Below are 17,614 nucleotides of genomic sequence, written 5' to 3'. Positions count from 1 at the left end.
TTATACCCCCGGACTTGACACAGTGTGTTTTAATTTATTCCGTCGCTGTGTACAAGTGACAGCTCTTAAACCAAATAAATCTAAAATGTGCTATTCACAGTAAATTACTGCACGGAAGCTGCATACCAATCCACCCCATTGATCACTCTGGTACTGAATTACAGCAGGAGGCACCAGTAAACCTCTAATCCCTGCTATAGACTGGGGATTGCCAACATGTAAAGTTCATCAAAACTGTTGCGATTTCATTAATAAATTTAATTAAGTGTCATTTCACTAATTTCATTACTTTTTAACACCTATTTTTAAACTGCTGCTATGCCGAGTAAGGACATGCTCCCCCACCTCTTCCAGCTCAGGGGCTGCCTGGCCCACCAGCAGCTCATTGCCCAGCTGCGGGTGTTGGCAGTCAGGCTCCACCCAAAAAAAGGATTGGGCCCCTTGCCATTTCTGCCAGGATGCCCCAGGAGTCCTGCCTATCTGAGCCCCTCACTCCCAGGCTATGCTGGTGTCCCAGGAAGTGGCCAGTGCCTGCACAGACACTCCCACCCCCCCAGCAGGGCCCTGCCCAAGCTGCCCACCGAGCCCGTACTACCCCTGGGCACCCCATGAGGTCCCAAGATTACTAGGGGCACCATTGCCCTATAATCCACCTCATCTTACCGAAGGAATATAAAACTGCCTGGCTGCTTTGCACATGTGGCTGGGAGCAGTTTAATTTCCCACTAAAAAATAAAACCGTGGCCACCTGCTCCCGGGACTGCAGACAGCAGGAGCCCCAAGAAGCAGCCACCACTTGCAAGGACACCCCCACCTGGCCAGCATGGCCCTACCCAGGCTTCCCACGTGGCCTGTGCTGCCCCTGGATCCTCAAGGGATGCCTTGATTGCCAGGGGCACCGTCGTCCCATAATCCACCCCTGCTTAATCCAAGGTATATCGAGGCGAATGGTGCCCCACTCCCAACCCTCTTTTTGGTGTACAAACTTCAGACACCAGACCTGCTGGTAAGTTTGTATCTTATGGCCATGTGTGTTCTAGATGGTGTTTTGCAAGTTTTGGCACCAAAAACATCTGCAAAGTGTAGCTAATCAACAAGCCATGTACTGATGTCTAGGCCCACGAGGGGTGCCCTTTTGGGGCATGGCACAACAGTGGGCTACCCACCAGCGACCCATGTGTCAAGACACTGGTTCCTGCTCTCAGTTTCTTTCATAGCCGGTGAGAGAATAAATACTGACAGAACTGACCCACTATTCATAAAGCAAGTATGCTTAAGACTCAAGAGGTCTCACAGAAAGCCGCTTGCCTGTTTTATGTTAAACTAGTGAGAGAAGAAATGGCATCAGGGGGAAAATCAGGCTGTGCTAAGTATAATGGCTCAAATAAGGGACTGACTATTTGGCTGTGACTACAGCTGAAAATCCTTTGCTGCTTTAAGTGGGCTGCTGAGCACAGTTCATGTGCCATTTAAAGCAGCATGGAGTTGTCCAATTCCAGGTTCTAGCATACAGGCACCATAATTTTTCTAGTGTGCAAGCCTCCTCACCCCCACCTAAGCTTTAGTTTTACCAGGGCAGACACTTTTAATGGTTCGTCCTACTGACTGAGGCTTCAGAGACAAGCCAGTCCTGAGGCTTGTGCCTGGCCCAATGCCAGGGAAGGGGCAGGTGGTGTCCCAGATGGTCAGCTGGGCAGGGACCACTGGGAGCAGTGTCTGGGTCACTAAATTTGGCCAAGGTTCTTTTCTTCACTGCAATGCCCCAGAACTCCTTCACCAGAGGTGCCAAGCCATTCACAACACACTGCTCACTGGCTCCAGTATAACACGCACCAGTTGCAAAAAGTTTCTCTGAAGAGCATAGCTCTCCTCTGCAATTTTCTTTTTAATCAGGAAATGAAACTGATCCTGGCTGCATGCATATAGTGGCCAGTTGGTTTTATATTCCTGGCATTAATCAGGGGTAGAATACGGGCTGATGGTGCCACTGGCAATCAGGGCCTGCCCTGGGAAGCCAAAGGCAGGGCAGTATGGCCCAGGCATGCATCCTGGGCAGGGCTATGCTATGCAGGCGGGGATATCCATGCAGGTAGTGGCCACTTCCTTGGGCTGCTTGCTGCCTAGGGAGTGGGCAGCTGCAATTTGCTTTTTACCAGGAAATAAAACTGCTCCTGGCTACCTGTGGGATGTTCATGCAGGTGAGCAGAAGATGGACTCATGTCAGGCTGAGCTGCTACACACGGTGTCCAAAAATAGCCACTACATACAAATACCTGAAAACTGAAGTGACATCAGGTGGACAAAGGGGCTCACTACACTGTGATGGCTCTGGGGTGCGTGCTGAAGGAGATGGGCGCACAGGTGGTTTTCTCTTCTATCCTGCCAGTGAGTGGATGAGGCAGATGGCATGAAATGTGCATCGCGGAGACCAACTGGTGGCTACAAGAATGGTGCTTCGAGGAGGGCTTTGGCTTCTTCAGCCGTGACCGGCACATCATGATGAGAGACATACTGGGATGGGATAGGCTCCACCTTTCCCCTAAAGGTAAGCGTGTGTTCTCTTCTAGGTTGGTGGACCTCCTCTGGCGGGCTTTAAACTAGGCTCGTCAGGGGAAGGGGAAGATGAGGGCGGAGGAAACATCAGACTGCCAGACCAAACAGCACCCACAACTACAGCCCAGCCCAGCCCAACGAGAGAAGCGAATAAACAGGTAAGAGATAGTCCCAGGATTACCCTGGCCCCTAGGGGGTCAGTACACACATCCACAGGAGGCCTCAAATGCCTCTACACAAATGCTCGTAGTATGGGTAACAAGCAGGAGGAACTCACCCTCCTGCTGGCTGACACCAGCCCGAACATAGTGGGGATCACAGAAACGTGGTGGGACTCAACACATGATTGGGCGGTGAATGTCAAGGGCTATAGGCTGTACAGGGACAGGATAAGAAAGAGAGGTGGGGGCGTGGCACTCTATATTAAGGAGGAATACACATCTTCGTCAATTAGCAAGGAGTCAGGGGAGGGGCACTCTGAAGTGCTTTGGGTTAGAGTACAAGGCAGTTGAGGGGAGAGAGACTTAACGGTGGGAGCCTACTACAGACCTCCCAACCAGGGAGAAGAGCTTGACCAGGAATTCTTGGGTCAGCTCATGGAGGTAGTGAAGGCTAAGGATGTGGTAGTCAAGGGGGATCTGAACTTCCTGGACATCTGCTGGGAAGAACAGTCAGCCAGGTCTGACCTCTCACGTAGGTTCTTGGCCAGAGTGCAGGACCTCCATCTAACCCAGGAGGTGCACAGCCCCATCAGGGGAGACGCCTTGTTGGACCTAGTCCTGCCCATGGGTGATGACCTGGTGAGGGGGCTGCAGGTGCTCGACCACCTGGGCGACAGCGATCATCGCCTGCTGGAATTCACCATCCAGTGCAAGGTGGCAAAGGCACACAGTAAGGCAGCGGCCCTAGATTTTAGGAGGGCAAACTTCAACGAGCTAAGGAGGATAGCTGGAGAAGCGCTGAGGTCCCGGAGGGGAGGGGAGCCAGGTGTCCAAGGAGAGTGGTCGCTCCTTAAGGAGACGATCCTCCAAGCCCAAAGGAAGGTAATCCCAACGAGGATCAAAGGGAGCAGCAGAGCACACAAGCCTCTGTGGCTCACCAAAAGCATCCGGGAATGTCTCCTTGCTAAAAAGGAGGCTTACACCCAATGGAAAGAAGGGGTCATCACCAAGGAGGACTATTCTGTAGTTGCTCAGGGATGTAGGGGGGGTAGTTAGGAAGGCCAAGGCAGAGATGGAACTGGGACTAGCTTCCCAGATTAAGGACAATAACAAGTCCTTTTTTAAATACATAGGGGGTAAAAAGAAGGTCCTGGGTAATGTGGGGCCCTTGCAGGATGTGTTGGGAAATTTGGTTGTCACACCAGACGGCAAAGCTAACATGTTTAACGATTTCTTTGCCTCTGTATTCCTAAGTAGGGACCAGAACAGCCACCTCTCTATGGGCCCCCTTCGGGCCCCGGGGGGAGGCACACCTGGGCCATGGGTTAGCGAGGATTTAGTTAGGGAGCTTCTGGAGGGGTTGGACGTATTCAAGTCAGCCGGTCCGGATGATCTCCACCCTAGAGTTCTAAAGGAACTGGCCGAGGTCATTGCAAGTCCCCTGGCATGGCTTTACGAGCACTCGTGGTGCTCTGGTGAGGTACCGGAGGACTGGAAGAGGGCCAATGTGGTTCCCATCTTCAAAAAAAGACAGGAAGGAGGACCTGGGAAACTATAGGCCGGTTAGTCTGACCTTGATCCTAGACAAGCTGTTTGAGAAAATTATGCTGGCACACATCCAGGAGGGGCCAGCAGGGACTGCATGCTTAAGGGCAACCAACACGGGTTCATCAGTGGCTGGTCTTGTCAGACCAACCTGGTGGCCTTTTACGATCAGATCACCAGATCACTAGATGCAGAGGTAGCAGTGGATATAGTCTTCCTGGACTTCCGGAAGGCTTTCAACACTGTCTCCCCACCCCGTTCTCATTAAGAAACTGGGGGGCTGTGGTGTAGACACCCGCACAGTCAAATGGGTCGCCAACTGGCTGGAGGGCCGCACCCAGAGGGTGGTGGTGGTGGATGGGTCCTTCTCAACCTGGAAGGACGTGGGCAGTGGGGTTCCGCAGGGCTCGGTCCTCAGGCCCGCACTGTTCAACATCTTCATCAGTGATTTGGACGAGGGGGTAAAAAGCACCCTGTTCAAATTTGCTGATGACACTAAGATGTGGGGGGACGTGGGCACACTGGAAGGATGCAACAGGCTACAATCAGACCTAGACAGGTTACAAGGGTGGGCAGATGAGAATAGGATGGGTTTCAACACAGACAAGTGCAAGGTGATGCACCTCCGGAGGAACAACTGGCACCATACCTACAGGTTAGGGAACTCCCCTCTTGTCAGCACAGAGGCGGAAAAGGATCTGGGGGTCATCATTGACTCCAAGATGAACATGGGCCGGCAGTGTGGGGAGGCAGTTAGGAAGGCCAACCGCACCTTGTCATGCATCCACAGATGCATCTCGAGCAGGTCCAAAGAGGTGATCCTCCCCCTCTACGCAGCACTGGTCAGGCTGCAGTTGGAGTACTGCGTCCAGTTCTGGGCGCCACACTTCAAGAGGGATGTCGACAGCATGGAGAGGGTCCAGAGGAGGGCCACTCATATGATCAGGGGACAACAGGGCAGGCCCTATGAGGAGAGGCTACGGGACCTGAACCTGTTCAGCCTCCAAAAGAGAAGGCTGAGGGGGGATCTTGTGGCCTGTTATAAACTAGTCAGGGGGGGGAAAAAAAAAAAACAAAAAACAAAAAACCAGCAGGCATTGGGGGAGTCACTGTTCCCCCAAGCACCGCCAGGAGTGACCAGGAATAACGGTGACAAGCTGGCAGAGGGTAGGTTTAGGTTAGATACCAGGAGGCGCTACTTCATGGTCAGGGTGGCTAGGGTCTGGAACCAACTTCCAAGAGAAGTGGTGCAGGCTCCTTCCTACCCTGGGGGTTTTTAAGAGGAGGTTAGATGAACACCTTGCCGGGTCATTTGATCCCAGTATTCTTTCCTGCCATGGCAGGGGGTCAGACTAGATGATCTGCTCAGGTCCCTTCTGACCCTAGAAACTATGAACCAAATAAACTAATAAGCAATAAATATGTGCTTCTTGGAGGCATTTGGAACTTTTGTCTAATATAAAGCTTGTATTTTTGTAACCAGCAAATGCAACTTATAACTGTTTGTGGAACTGACTAGGCCTCAAAGACAAAGCTATAGCTGTGAAATTAGCTGACCTAATAGTTCTCTCTCGTTCAGCATTTAGCCTTGATGGTGATAAAAACTGGATTCAACTGCCTAGCTTATCCAGCACATCTCAAAAAAGCATAGTCAGAGAGATTTAGGCAGGGTAATGTTAATTTCAAACCTGAAGATGCTGTATCGCTATTTGCTTATTGGATAAACCCCAGCTTGGGCAGTAACTTATTATGATTTCTAACACCTTTTAACCCCATAGGGTAACAGCTATAAAGTAATATTATGAATGGCTATATAACTAAAAAATTAGCATAAATAGGATATAAAAGAACATGCACGTCATAGCAACCCTCGGGAAGGATGGAACAGAAGGGTCATTGCTGTCCCATACTCCCACAGATCTCTCTTACTCCCTGTGAAAGCAAGGACCAGATCCTGACTGAGGGGCCTCCACTGGTTCTCCTTCAGGCAGCCCAGTTCAGAGATGTCTGACTTCGCCTATTCAACTTGACGTGCATTTTCTAACCGAGGGACTATCAATAAGTTGCTAACCAAGTGGGAACTCTTGGTTAATTTCTTTATCTGTTTTATTATCACTGTCAATTTTAATCTGTATTGTTATGTCGTCTGTTTATTAGCTTAACCTTTTTATTAACTATTATATGCGCAAACTATATCTTTTGTTGTCATACGTAAAATGTATTCTTTTTTATAAGTGAAACTTGTCATTGCTTTCCTTCCCAACATCACCTCCTTGATCCCAAACAAAAAAGCCTAGTGGCTAATGAAGTTGCAGTGCTCAGTCAGTTTGCAACTAAATTGATATACTTACAGTGCCCAGCTGGCCTGTGACACTACACAAAAACTGTAGTGGCATCTAGTGGACAAAGGGGCTCATTACACATCGTTCAGTGAATTCACATGTATACACAAGAGATCAATGGCTGTATTGTTGCAATTTGCATTGATGCAAGCTAAAATACAATCCGGAAATGATTTATTTTGCACTGCAACAGACTCATTGAAACTGCAAAAAACCCTGTATGTGTAAAGTGTGATGCAATAAAACCTCAAAAGGGGCAATTTTCATCATGTCTACAAGTACCCAGTGAGACAAACTGTGGAAGACTAAAAATTAGAACTAAAACAACTTTCACTTCTTTGGGTTGCACACATTTGCAAATTAAGCCAACAGTTTATTATTGCAGCCTTTCATTAAATTGTACTTTTGCCTACAAACTTGCCTCATCTTTGGCAACTCAGATGAGTAGCACATAAATGTTTGGTTATGAGAAATGAGTTCATTGTAGCCCATAAACAAAAAGGATCTGACTTGATTCATTACTTGAAATAGAGGCCTCTGAAGACGACTCAAGTGCTTCAAGAAACTGAATTGGTAGAGAGTTGGGGGGTGGGGGAGAAGAGGGAAGAAGGGGTAGGATCATGACCTGAAGTATAAAAATTAAAAGCTGTGTAAATAGCACTAATTTGGGACCCAGTGAGCATAATTTTCTAGCGTTCTGCATCTTGTCTCATTTAGGATACCAGTGTGGATCACCAAGGAAGCTTTTGCCATCCAATGTTCACAGAGGAAAAACAACTCTGAAGAATTAGTTCCGATAGGTGTGCAAACTTAATATAACTTACACAGTGTGGGGCAGAAGTTGACTGTAAAAGGAAAGGTAAGTATATGACAGAAAAATCAAAGATCCTGTACCTCTGATGCCTACTACATTCCCACTGCCAGAAGTCTGAGTAATGGCTTCCAGGGATTACAAAAACTATTTAGTGAATCACCCAAGTAGAAAGGGGCAAGGTAGCTGTATGTCACTTTTCTGCTCCCCTGACACTGGGGCTGCCCAGGAGCCATTCTGGCCTGGGCAAAATTCTGGCTTTAATAACCAGAAGGTAGTAACATTGCTGCAACACTCCTTTTGGCTAGCCAGACAAGGCAGGGATGAAACCTTACTGCAATGGGAATGTGAATTAGAGACATCTCTGCTGTCTCTGCCCCGTTTGGGGGAATCATCAAGAGGTTAATCACGTTGGGCCTTTTTGCTTTGCCTAAATAGCAGGAAGGGGCAACAGTGCAAACAAGAATCTGGCCGCCAAGTGGTTCAAATTACACTACTCTATCATCCATGACACAATGAAGTATACTAAAATAGCATAGTGGCAAGGTCAAGTGAGCAAAAAGTTAAGAAAAAACAGAATTAAGGTTGCCTGTCAAACTTTAATTAGACGCCTCATGCGTATGTATTCTATCTGCACTTTAAACTCATGAATCTGCACTTTAAACTCATGACCATTTGCTAGTTTTTTCCAGAGATGCTCTGCATCAGACTGATAATATTCACTTAATCAGAAGCTAATAATTATTTTGTTTTCTCTTTGTTATTCTGTATATTATCCCAGGCCTTATTTCCTCCACAATATTCAAGGCCTGTTCTGAAGACAATGTTATTACACTCCTCATGAGCTTTTCTGTGGTGCTTAGTGCTACAACAGTCTTCACAAACGTAAATCTTTCTTCACAACTCCCTAATTGGGGGGAGGGGTGATTTTATCCCCAGTGGAAAACAGAAGCACAGTGAGATTTCCATCTAAAACATTCATTAATACTGGGTACTTAATTCAAAGCAACTAGGTCCTGATTTTTCAGAATACACAGCATGATACAGCACTTCATATGCACAAAGCACAACTCTCACTGACTTCAGTAAAGTTTTAAGGGCTCTGCACTTCAAATAAGGCCCCAGGGGCTCAGACTGAACCCACAGAAACACACATACTGGCCACCTGGTTTAAGTGATATTGGGATGCTGTGACAAAGGGAGAGAAACTGGATTACATTCATAAACAGAGGGGGAAGTTATTTGGAGGGGGCTGAGTACACACATGCACTTCCTCCCCCAGCACATAAGTCTGTGGAGGGGAAGGAGTGGGGGCAGATTGAGGCCCCCACAGTAAGAGAGGGAATGTGGCAGGGGATGGGGTGAAAGGGGTTTTGGGGCAGGTCTTGGGACAGTTGGAGCCTAAGCAGCTCATCCAGGAGTGCAGAGGAGCTCCCGCCACTGTGTGCACACCAGGGGAGGCACAGGGGGCATGTGTCCCCCAGATCTGTGTGTGGGGTGGAGGTGGGCTGCCACTGCCTCGGGAGCCGTGAGCCATATGCCTGCTGCTGCTCGGTTGCACTGGGTCCCCTGCCCATCCAGCAGCAGGCACATGGTATCATGCAGCTCCTGAGACAGCAGCAGTGGGGCACAGAGTCTCAGCCCACAGCAGCACCCAGCTCAGCTCCACACATGTGCACCCCATGCCTCCCCCAGTGTGCAAGCAGTGGTGAGAGCCCTCCCCACCTGGATGATCCACCCGGGCTCCATCCATCCCACAACCTGCCTTGGGGCCCCATTCACCCCAGCCCCTGCTGCACTCCTTCCCTCACTGTGGGGGACTTGATCTGCCCGGCCCCTGCACACCCCTTCCCCTTCCCAGACTTGCCTGGTGTGGTGGGCAGTGCTCCACACACCACCAGGCTGCAATCCTGGGTGTGTAGAGGCTGCAGCTGCATGTCTGTGTGCGCGCATCCCCTGCTGCAGTCGCCCAGAGCCCATGCCCAGACTGCCCTGCGGCACTGTCACCGCTGCCCCACATTTTAGGGAGGGTTAAACCCCCGTTAGCTCCAGCCTTCCACCGCCTGTCCCCACACAGCTGCACTATTGGCCTCATGCACAGTGGGGGACAGCGCAGCTCAGCCCCAGCTGCCAGGTATCCGCACAGCCTCTGCCACAGCGTGCCCCGAGCAGGGCTGTGTGCTTTTGGGCAGCTCCAAGCTATCACCTGGGGCTGTGTGCTGCTCGCAGGGACCACCAGCCACGCTGGCCCATGTCCTGCGTACACAGAAGTGCCCTGGCTGGACAGTGCAGGACTCACACATGCAGGACCTGGGCCGGTGTGGCTGGCAGTCCCTATGAGCGGTATGCAGCCCTGGGTGACAGCCCAGAGCTGCCCTAAAGCACATGGCCTCATGCCAAGCTCAGCCACAGTAGCACGTTGTGGTAGAGGCTGGACGGATACCTGGTGGCTGGGGCCAAGCTGCGCTGCTAGAGGGTCTTGGCTAGAGGATCTTGTTCCTTTGCTCAGGGTCAGACTGATCACCATATTTGGGGTCAGGAAGAAATTTTACCCCATGGTCAGATTGGTATGGACTGTAGGATTTCTGTCTACCTCTGTAGCAAGGGAAATAGCCCTCTTCCTTGGATCTCTTGAGCATATTTTACCAACTTTTGCATGAACAGAACATTGGTTACGATGGTCCCCCTGCTTGACCTATTGCAGATTAGGGTTTTATGCCTTGTGGTTGCGGCAGGGTTGAGTGTCTAGTTTTGTTAACAGGTGAGACAATGGATGGTCCAGGATGGTTTGGATAGGGATGATCCTGCCTCAGGCAGGGGGTTGGACTAGATGACTCTGGAGGTCTGTTCCACTCAACTTTTCTATGACTCTATGGTCTTGGACACAAAATGATAGGTTAGATGATGCTTTTGCTAAATTTTAATAAAAGGCAACCAAAACAGTGTCTTAAATAGGAACCATTAGGCAATCCTGACTACTGGTAAGGTCCACATATAAAATCTGCTACATCCACTTTTATACTGAGTTTGTACATCAACACTGAATCTGCCCTATGAATAGTCCATATTGAAACTGATGATTTGATCCCAAAGGAAATACTCACTGGTTGCTAGGGGTATACAGGTTGTCCATTAGTTACAGTAAACATATTAAACACAGTATCAGAGTACTCTAAAGCCCATTCATAAACATAATTATTGGTGACAAATACTGTAACCACAGAGAGCTGCACCCTGGAGTTACTAAGCAGCAGAAGGTAAGGACTTGATACTACAGTCCAACAATAAGACAGTAAGAGACTAACAGTAGAGTCCAACAGTACCAGTAAGAGACCACCTCTTATAACAATTAACATTCATTATTTCTTAGTTATTATTGTTACTTATAATTATTTAAAATTCTTGAAGCCAGTTTTTCTAAAATAGGGTATGGTGCCCACAGAACCAGAAAAAAATATATTTGCATCTTTGTAAGAAACTCCTTTCACCCAGCCAATTCCTCTAGTTGTAGGGCACTGATCCAATAACTGCTGTGTTCAGTGAGATTTTGACCAGGCTTTTAATTCCCCAAGCTTTAAGTGCATCATCTTTATAACAATTCACATAAGACTCACACTACAATATACAAAAACACAGAGAGTGAAATAGCTTAAAAAGTTGCTTAGTGAAGATACTTAAATCAGGTGGCAGTTTGACAGGCAGGAGGACTATAGTCCTAGAGTCTAGTATTTTCATACTGAAGACTAATTATAAAAGACACCATTCTTTAAATGGGGAAAAAAAAACCAGTGAAAATATGTAACACAGGAAGTTAAGTGAGGTGGAAATAACACATTTAGTTCCCTATTGCTGAAGAGAAACACTTATGTGGAAGAAAATTAGACAAATATTGGTCTGTGCAAAGGACAGGAAACTTGTATCTGTAAAGGATTCCCATCTTGATCAATGCCAAGATTTCCTGAATTATAATACCAAATTTTGCCTCTTCTTGCATATCACTGAAAGATGTAATTCTGCCCATAACTTGTAGTTAAATACCAATCCTTGAAGCCTTTTGATCATAGACTACTATTATTGTAAAATGTAGACTTACCATGTAAAATTATCTGCATCTTTTTCATAAGTTGGAAGTATAATGTATAGTTTCCTAAATTCTTTATTAAAACTGCATTTCAGGATACAGCTTTTGCACCTTGATGTAGTCTATCAATTAGCTTTCAATGCAATCAACATCCTTTCTAAGCAGCTACCAGGTTATTGTGTGAGATGAGACATTTTTATATCAAGCTACCAAAATTCAACTTGCAGAATCTAGTTTTTACAGACAAACACTTATGGCAAAGTTCTGTGACTCCATCAATACCACATGGTAAACATGGGAATAATTTAATTCCCTCCAATTTAAAAACTTTCAAGAAAGTACATTTTCTTTCAGGTGTTATTTTCTTACCTATCTTGTGACACAGTTGGTCGTGGTGGAATTTGAAATGGAGACAATACCTCATTAGACTCTAAGGTTTTTGATAAGGTATCTGTTCCCTCTGTTTCTCTGCAGTAGAAGGGCAGAGCATGTAGCAGTGCCATTCTTCATATTTGAGCTGCTAGGTCTGTAGGGAAGATACACAGATAAAAAGGTTAAATCCCAACAAGAATCAGTCACTATGTCTCGATAAAGTCTGAGAAAGCAACACAAGCAAATTCTGCTGAACTCTGACGCAGTCCAGCCTAGGAAACAGTGCCCGTCTTATTATTGTGGCTCACCACTTGTGTCAGATTACACCATCAGACACAAACAAAAGGTATTTCTTATACAAGAATGGAACACTATGATTTTGCTCTACTAATAAACAATAAATAGCTATGGAATTTGGATTCTGAAAACATCATTAGTTATTTTTGGTCACCCTTAAACCAAAAGGTTATGTCTACTCTGCATGGACAAAAAATTACCCCAGGAAATATTTCATTACATATTCCTTATGATGTAGGCTCAGGAATACTGGTTTTCTACCCTTTCATCCTAGAAGTATTTGCATTTCAGTGGTGGTACTGGTAGTGTAAATACTCTGGAAAACTCTTTGGTGAAAGGATCACACAAGACTCTTCATTGCCTAGAAACCTGCGCAGTCATTTACACCTGTGCCAAGTGCTAGCGTTCTGATTAATGGGAGCGGCTCAGATACAGTGTGGAAGGCAGGGTTCAGGACTAGTGATTTTTTTCTCTAGCCAACAAAGCTTCTGTGACTCACAGCAGCAAGAGGCTCCCCAAGGCAGAGGATGAAAGAAAACTCTTTTGCTTACATCCACCTCCTTTGCATTGCATACTACTGAAAGTGCCTTTTCTTGCAACCTTCTGATTTCTAACAGAACCTTCACACTTCTCAAAAGATGCCTGCTCCCTGGATATATCTATGCATCCCCACAAGTGATATGTTGGAAAAAGAGAACACATGGTAGAAGTTCAAAGGATGAGATGGGAAGGAAAATGAATGTTTCCCCCTTCTCCACCCAGCAAACCTTTCTGAACTTTGCAGCAGTAGGATTCACTTCTGACTAAAAGTGGGAAGCTCATGAGATAGAGGAAGCTAACAGGCACTTATGTACCTCCAAGCTGCTTAGGAGCACTTTCCTGACACACACCCTTAAATTCATGGAAACATCCTCCATATGGAGCTCATGAGGAGTCAGGACAGGGTCAATTTGGGTGCGGGGGAGGAAGGAATGGAAGGGAGGGAATTAAGAAGTAACGAGCCTCTAATCAAGAATCAGAGAGAACAGGTGGGCATCTGCTGCAACAAACCAATGGGATGGAATCAAGTTTGGGAGCTGCTCAGAGCAGAAAAGATTTGAAGATGAGAAAGTCTTAGTTTTCTTACCTTCTCAACAAGTGTCCCACAGCTCAGAGGGGACTTTAATACTATCTGACCCTCCTGCAATGCTTTATCTCAGTGGATCTCAAGTTCTCAAGCTCTTTACAAAAAATAAGTCAACCCCCATTTTACAGATGGGGAAATGGAAGCACAGGGAGGTGAAATTATTTTCCTGAGAGTTACCCATAGTGTTAATGACAGCTGGGACCAGATTCCCCTAAACTAGCATATGGTGCTGTTTTGTGGACTTCCACTGATGAATGCAGCTGAAGCCAGGTATACACCCATTCTCTCATCTCCAACAGCACTCTACTCCTCAAATCCCCCACTTTGCACTTTGTAGCCCACTGCTGCCCTACCTCCAAATCCCACCTTCTCCTCCCAATCTTTTAAGATTTGCAAGACAAGCCTAAGATTCCTGGGGAAAGGGGCACCCTGGAATGCTAGAAGGCTCATCTTGGACACTGATGTCCTGAAGCAGAGCCATAGCTGTGTATGCCTCTTAAAGCCCACAGAAGATGGACTTCTCCCCTATTTATAACATTAGCAAGGGTGCCAAAATGCAAGTTTCTAAAGTCACTACGAAAGGTGAGAGCTGAACAGTCTTTTAAGCTTTTTCTGCTTTCCTGTCTCATGCTATCATTGTACAACACATGCAACAGACATTTTTAAATTCTTATTAAAGAGATAAAGTCCTGAAGACCAAGATGCTGTAGCCTGTTAGCCCACAGCAGAATCAGGCCCTACTATTCTGTAACCAATTATTTAAGTGTCAATAGACACTGAGCCAGCTTCCTCAAAAGTGCTATTAGAAAACCCAGGTAACAGCCAAATCTAGTGCTCTAATCATCAGAAGCTTATTTGTGAACCAAAATATTAAGTGTGTACCTTAAGGTCCTCATTTTTAATGCAGAACAGGCCGATGGTGAGCTGGCATCATTAATGGAGTAAGAGTCTGGATGTCTTGAGAGGAACAATTTTAACTTCATTCTGCAGGGTGTGACCCAGAATACTCACTCCACTATGCCAGTCTCACATCACTGCACCTACAGGGTACTCAAACTGGCAATATCAAGAGCATAATACCACAGCACTCAAATCCTGAAATGTTTGGGTGCAATACTTAGCCACCCGCGGAGCCTTTTTGACATGCATGCCCTAAATTAGCCCCAAACCCTCTCCAAGTGCCAATCCCAGTCCCTCCGCATCGGCTGGATGAGGCCTCCTAACACTAACAGTACTTAGCCACTCGCGGAGCCAACCCCTACCCTACGCCTACGCCTACGCCCGCGCCCGCGCCCAGACTCAGATCCTGCGCACACCCCGCCCCCGCGCACAGCCATGACGTCACGTACCCACAGCCCAACCAACTCCCCCACCCCTAGCTCTCCTTGCGCTGCGCAGGCGCGTCAAGCCCTTACGCCCCCTCCCACTTAAGCGTCGTGACCTAGGCAACCAGGCCCGCCTCCTGGAAGCAGAGTCGAATCCGCGTGCACTCCTGGAAGGCAGCGCAGCCAGTGAGCGGCGAGCGCGGGGCATGCGTGCGTGCGCGGCACCGACTCTTGCCCTACTCTCGGGGTGGAGTTAGAGCGTGTCATGACTGGGGTTTCGTTGTTGCCCGGTTCCAACGCCTGTAGCGAGAGCCGGCCGCTGTCCCAGAGCAGTGGCAGTAGAGTCAGGGGGACGCTGTCATTTGAGTTTCCCCTGAGAAATACCGTGCCACCCTGCAGCTGTGAGAAGCAGCTCACTGGGGGAGAGGTCCGCAGTCTGGACGGCTCACTGACTTTGCTATGCCCCTGACTCTGCACCCATCTCATTTGTGTTCCCCTAAAATTTGCATGCAGGATGCAGTGGCAAAACGGTTCTGTCAGGTTGTCACAGCAGGAGTTGGAGCTTGGCTGGGCTGGTGCCGAAGGCCTGTGCCAGTCAGCCCAGCTGTAAACAAGTACCTTGCCACTGGCTGGGGAGAGATAGTCCTGTTTGTTTGGAGTCTGGTAGAGAGCCAGGCAGGCACCCTATGGGTAGTGACTCTCAACCAAGGTGCCACTGCACCCCAGGGTGCCTTGAGATCCTTTCAAGGGTGCCACGCTGTGTTAGCACTGTTAGGTGTGCAAGTGTGATTCACATGAAAAACCTGACAATGTCAAATGGAAATCCATTCTTGTGATCTTTCTGAGTTCTTCACCACTGAAAAACTGCTCTATTATTTTTCTGTAGTCAGTAAAAAGAGTGACAACTAAGAGCTGGCATTTTCTGGGTATCTCAGGTCTTTCCAGGGGTGGCTTGAGCCTAAAAACAATGAAAATCTTTGTTATAGATTAGATTAGGCTGGGGAGTCAAAAGCAGCCAGAGAAAATGCTAGCCAGTTCACTTCCTTATGTGCCAGCCCCATGGGCCATTAGGTGTTGGTGGACTTTCCTTGTTTTCATACGATGCTCACCGTGACCAGCTTGGTATTTATTCACCAGTCCCATGGCCACCCCTTTCTTGATAAAAGTATCTTGATAAAAGTAATAGTGGACTGGATAAGTAAATACAGTATGATTTCAGGTTTCCTTCTAAGGTATTGTTACAAGCAGCATAGAAGGGATATTATATTTAACATTTTGAAGAATGCTGGAACTGTTTACTATGAATTAAATAACATAGACTTCATGAATGTAACACGTATTAGGGCTTTTCAGACATTGTATTAACCTGTTCCCAAAAGAGATCTCAATCAGAGGAGACCAGTTTGATAACAATCATTCCCTGTCCTCCAAAATTCTTGTGTCTGTTAATTTGAACAATAATTTACTACTGGAAAACTAAATGGGAAAAGACGGTGAACTCAAGCCTACCTTTTGGCTCTGTGCAGTATCCTGTGACCACATTCTTGTCTGTCTTCAAACTGGTCTCTGACATCACAATGACAGGAAGTTGTACCTTTTGAGGATATGAATACAGTGCAGCTAGTGATGTAGGCAGCATGTTACTAGGTTCTAGTGTTTGAAGAGATAAGTGTGGCAGCGCAGGTTTTCTGTGTGTGATAATTAGTATCTTGAGATTCTGAAGAATGGGGTGTAAGAAAGGGGTAGCTGATGTTCTTCTTCACTTCTGAGACCATGAGGGCTTACCTACCTTACAAGATTTTACTATATTTGAAGAGAGGAGCTCCTCAGACCTAAAGAAGAATGTTTTGTTTGTCTAACTCTCAAACCTAGATGCAGGCAATTATTTGGGCCTGCAGGCCACATGGGCAGTTCTGGGGAGCTGCTGCAGGCTGGTCAACCTCCCCCTTCCCTCCCGAAACAGGCTGGAGCCCACGTGCCCTGCAGTTTCTCCCTGCCACCGCCAACAGGCACAGACAGAGACCCAGCCCTAGCCCTGACCCTAGCTCACCCCGGACCTGCTTTGGACTTGCCCCAGCTAGAGAGGACCAACTAGAACCCATCCACATAGCACTGACCCTGGCCTGCTCCATGACTGCTCTGGACCGCTTGCCCATGCTAAGCAGTGGCAGCATCTGGGCAGAAGCTGCTGCTTGACACAAGGGAAAAGTGTCCCCTCCCCTTCACTGCTACTGGGCCCTTCTTGCTGCAGCCACCCAGAGCCTGTGCCCAGGCTACCCTGTGGCTCCTTTCCACTACCATCACCACCGCCTCCAGGCTGCCCAGTAGGACAGTGGTGGCAGTGCGGAGGAGCTGCAGGGCAGCCCGGGTGCAGGCTCTGAATGTCTGCAGCAAGAAGGGTCCGACAGTGGCAAAGGGGAGAGGGCCTGCTTTTCCCCTGTGCCAAGCAGCAGCTTCTGCCCAAATGCTGCTCAGTATGGATGGGCAGTCTGGAGCAGGCATGGGGCTGCTCAGGGCTGGGGCCAGGGCTGTGTGTTCAAGAAACTGAATGGGAAAAGACAGTCTGCTCTGCCAGGCCAAGTCCAGAGCGGGCATGGGGCAGATCAGGGTCAGGGCTTTGCATGCAGGTCTCTGCCAGCACCACAGGGCTGGGGCCAGCAGCAGCTACAGCAGGAAGGAGCTGCCACTGCCTGGGCTGCCTATAAAGTCAGTTCAGTTCCAGAACTACCCCAGCCGCACTGCATGCCCAGGGGGTGGCATGACATGCCATGGATCGGACAGCGTCTGGGCCAGGCGGGACCAAGGGACCTGCCACGGGCCAGACAAAGTCCCTTCGCAGGCCAAATCTGGCCTGCAGATGGTATGTTGCTCACCCTTGCTCTAACTTGTCTAACTCCATCTAATTTGTCTAACAAGTAAGCGTGTCTAACTCTATCTGAACTATGCAGTTGGTCCAATAAAAGATAGCACGCTAAGAAATGCTTGCCTCTCTCATATTCCT

The 17,614-nt window shown here is 47.9% G+C and overlaps 1 protein-coding gene across 2 annotated transcripts in view; it reads right to left on the bottom strand.

Moving 5' to 3' along the window:
* SPMIP4 (sperm microtubule inner protein 4) overlaps window positions 1–14,590 on the bottom strand; it is a 51,819-nt gene extending 37,229 nt beyond the window's left edge. Inside the window, exons 1-2 of one of the 2 annotated variants that reach the window (XM_090046734.1) lie at window positions 14,171–14,590; window positions 11,863–12,019 (exon numbers count right to left, since the gene is read on the bottom strand). In XM_090046734.1, the coding sequence (XP_089902860.1) occupies window positions 11,863–11,996 (134 nt within the window). In that variant the 5' untranslated portion in view covers window positions 11,997–12,019; window positions 14,171–14,590. Of the gene's footprint in view, window positions 1–11,862; window positions 12,020–13,288; window positions 14,117–14,170 lie in introns of those variants that run through there. The other variant, XM_090046735.1, reaches the window with a different exon arrangement.
* Between the last annotated feature and the right edge of the window lie 3,024 nt (window positions 14,591–17,614).

The sequence above is a fragment of the Crocodylus siamensis genome, chromosome 5 (assembly GCF_052110815.1).
Source record: "Crocodylus siamensis isolate JL-2025a chromosome 5, ASM5211081v1, whole genome shotgun sequence".
Lineage (NCBI taxonomy): Eukaryota > Metazoa > Chordata > Crocodylia > Crocodylidae > Crocodylus > Crocodylus siamensis.
This window is presented reverse-complemented; position numbering and strand designations above follow the sequence as displayed.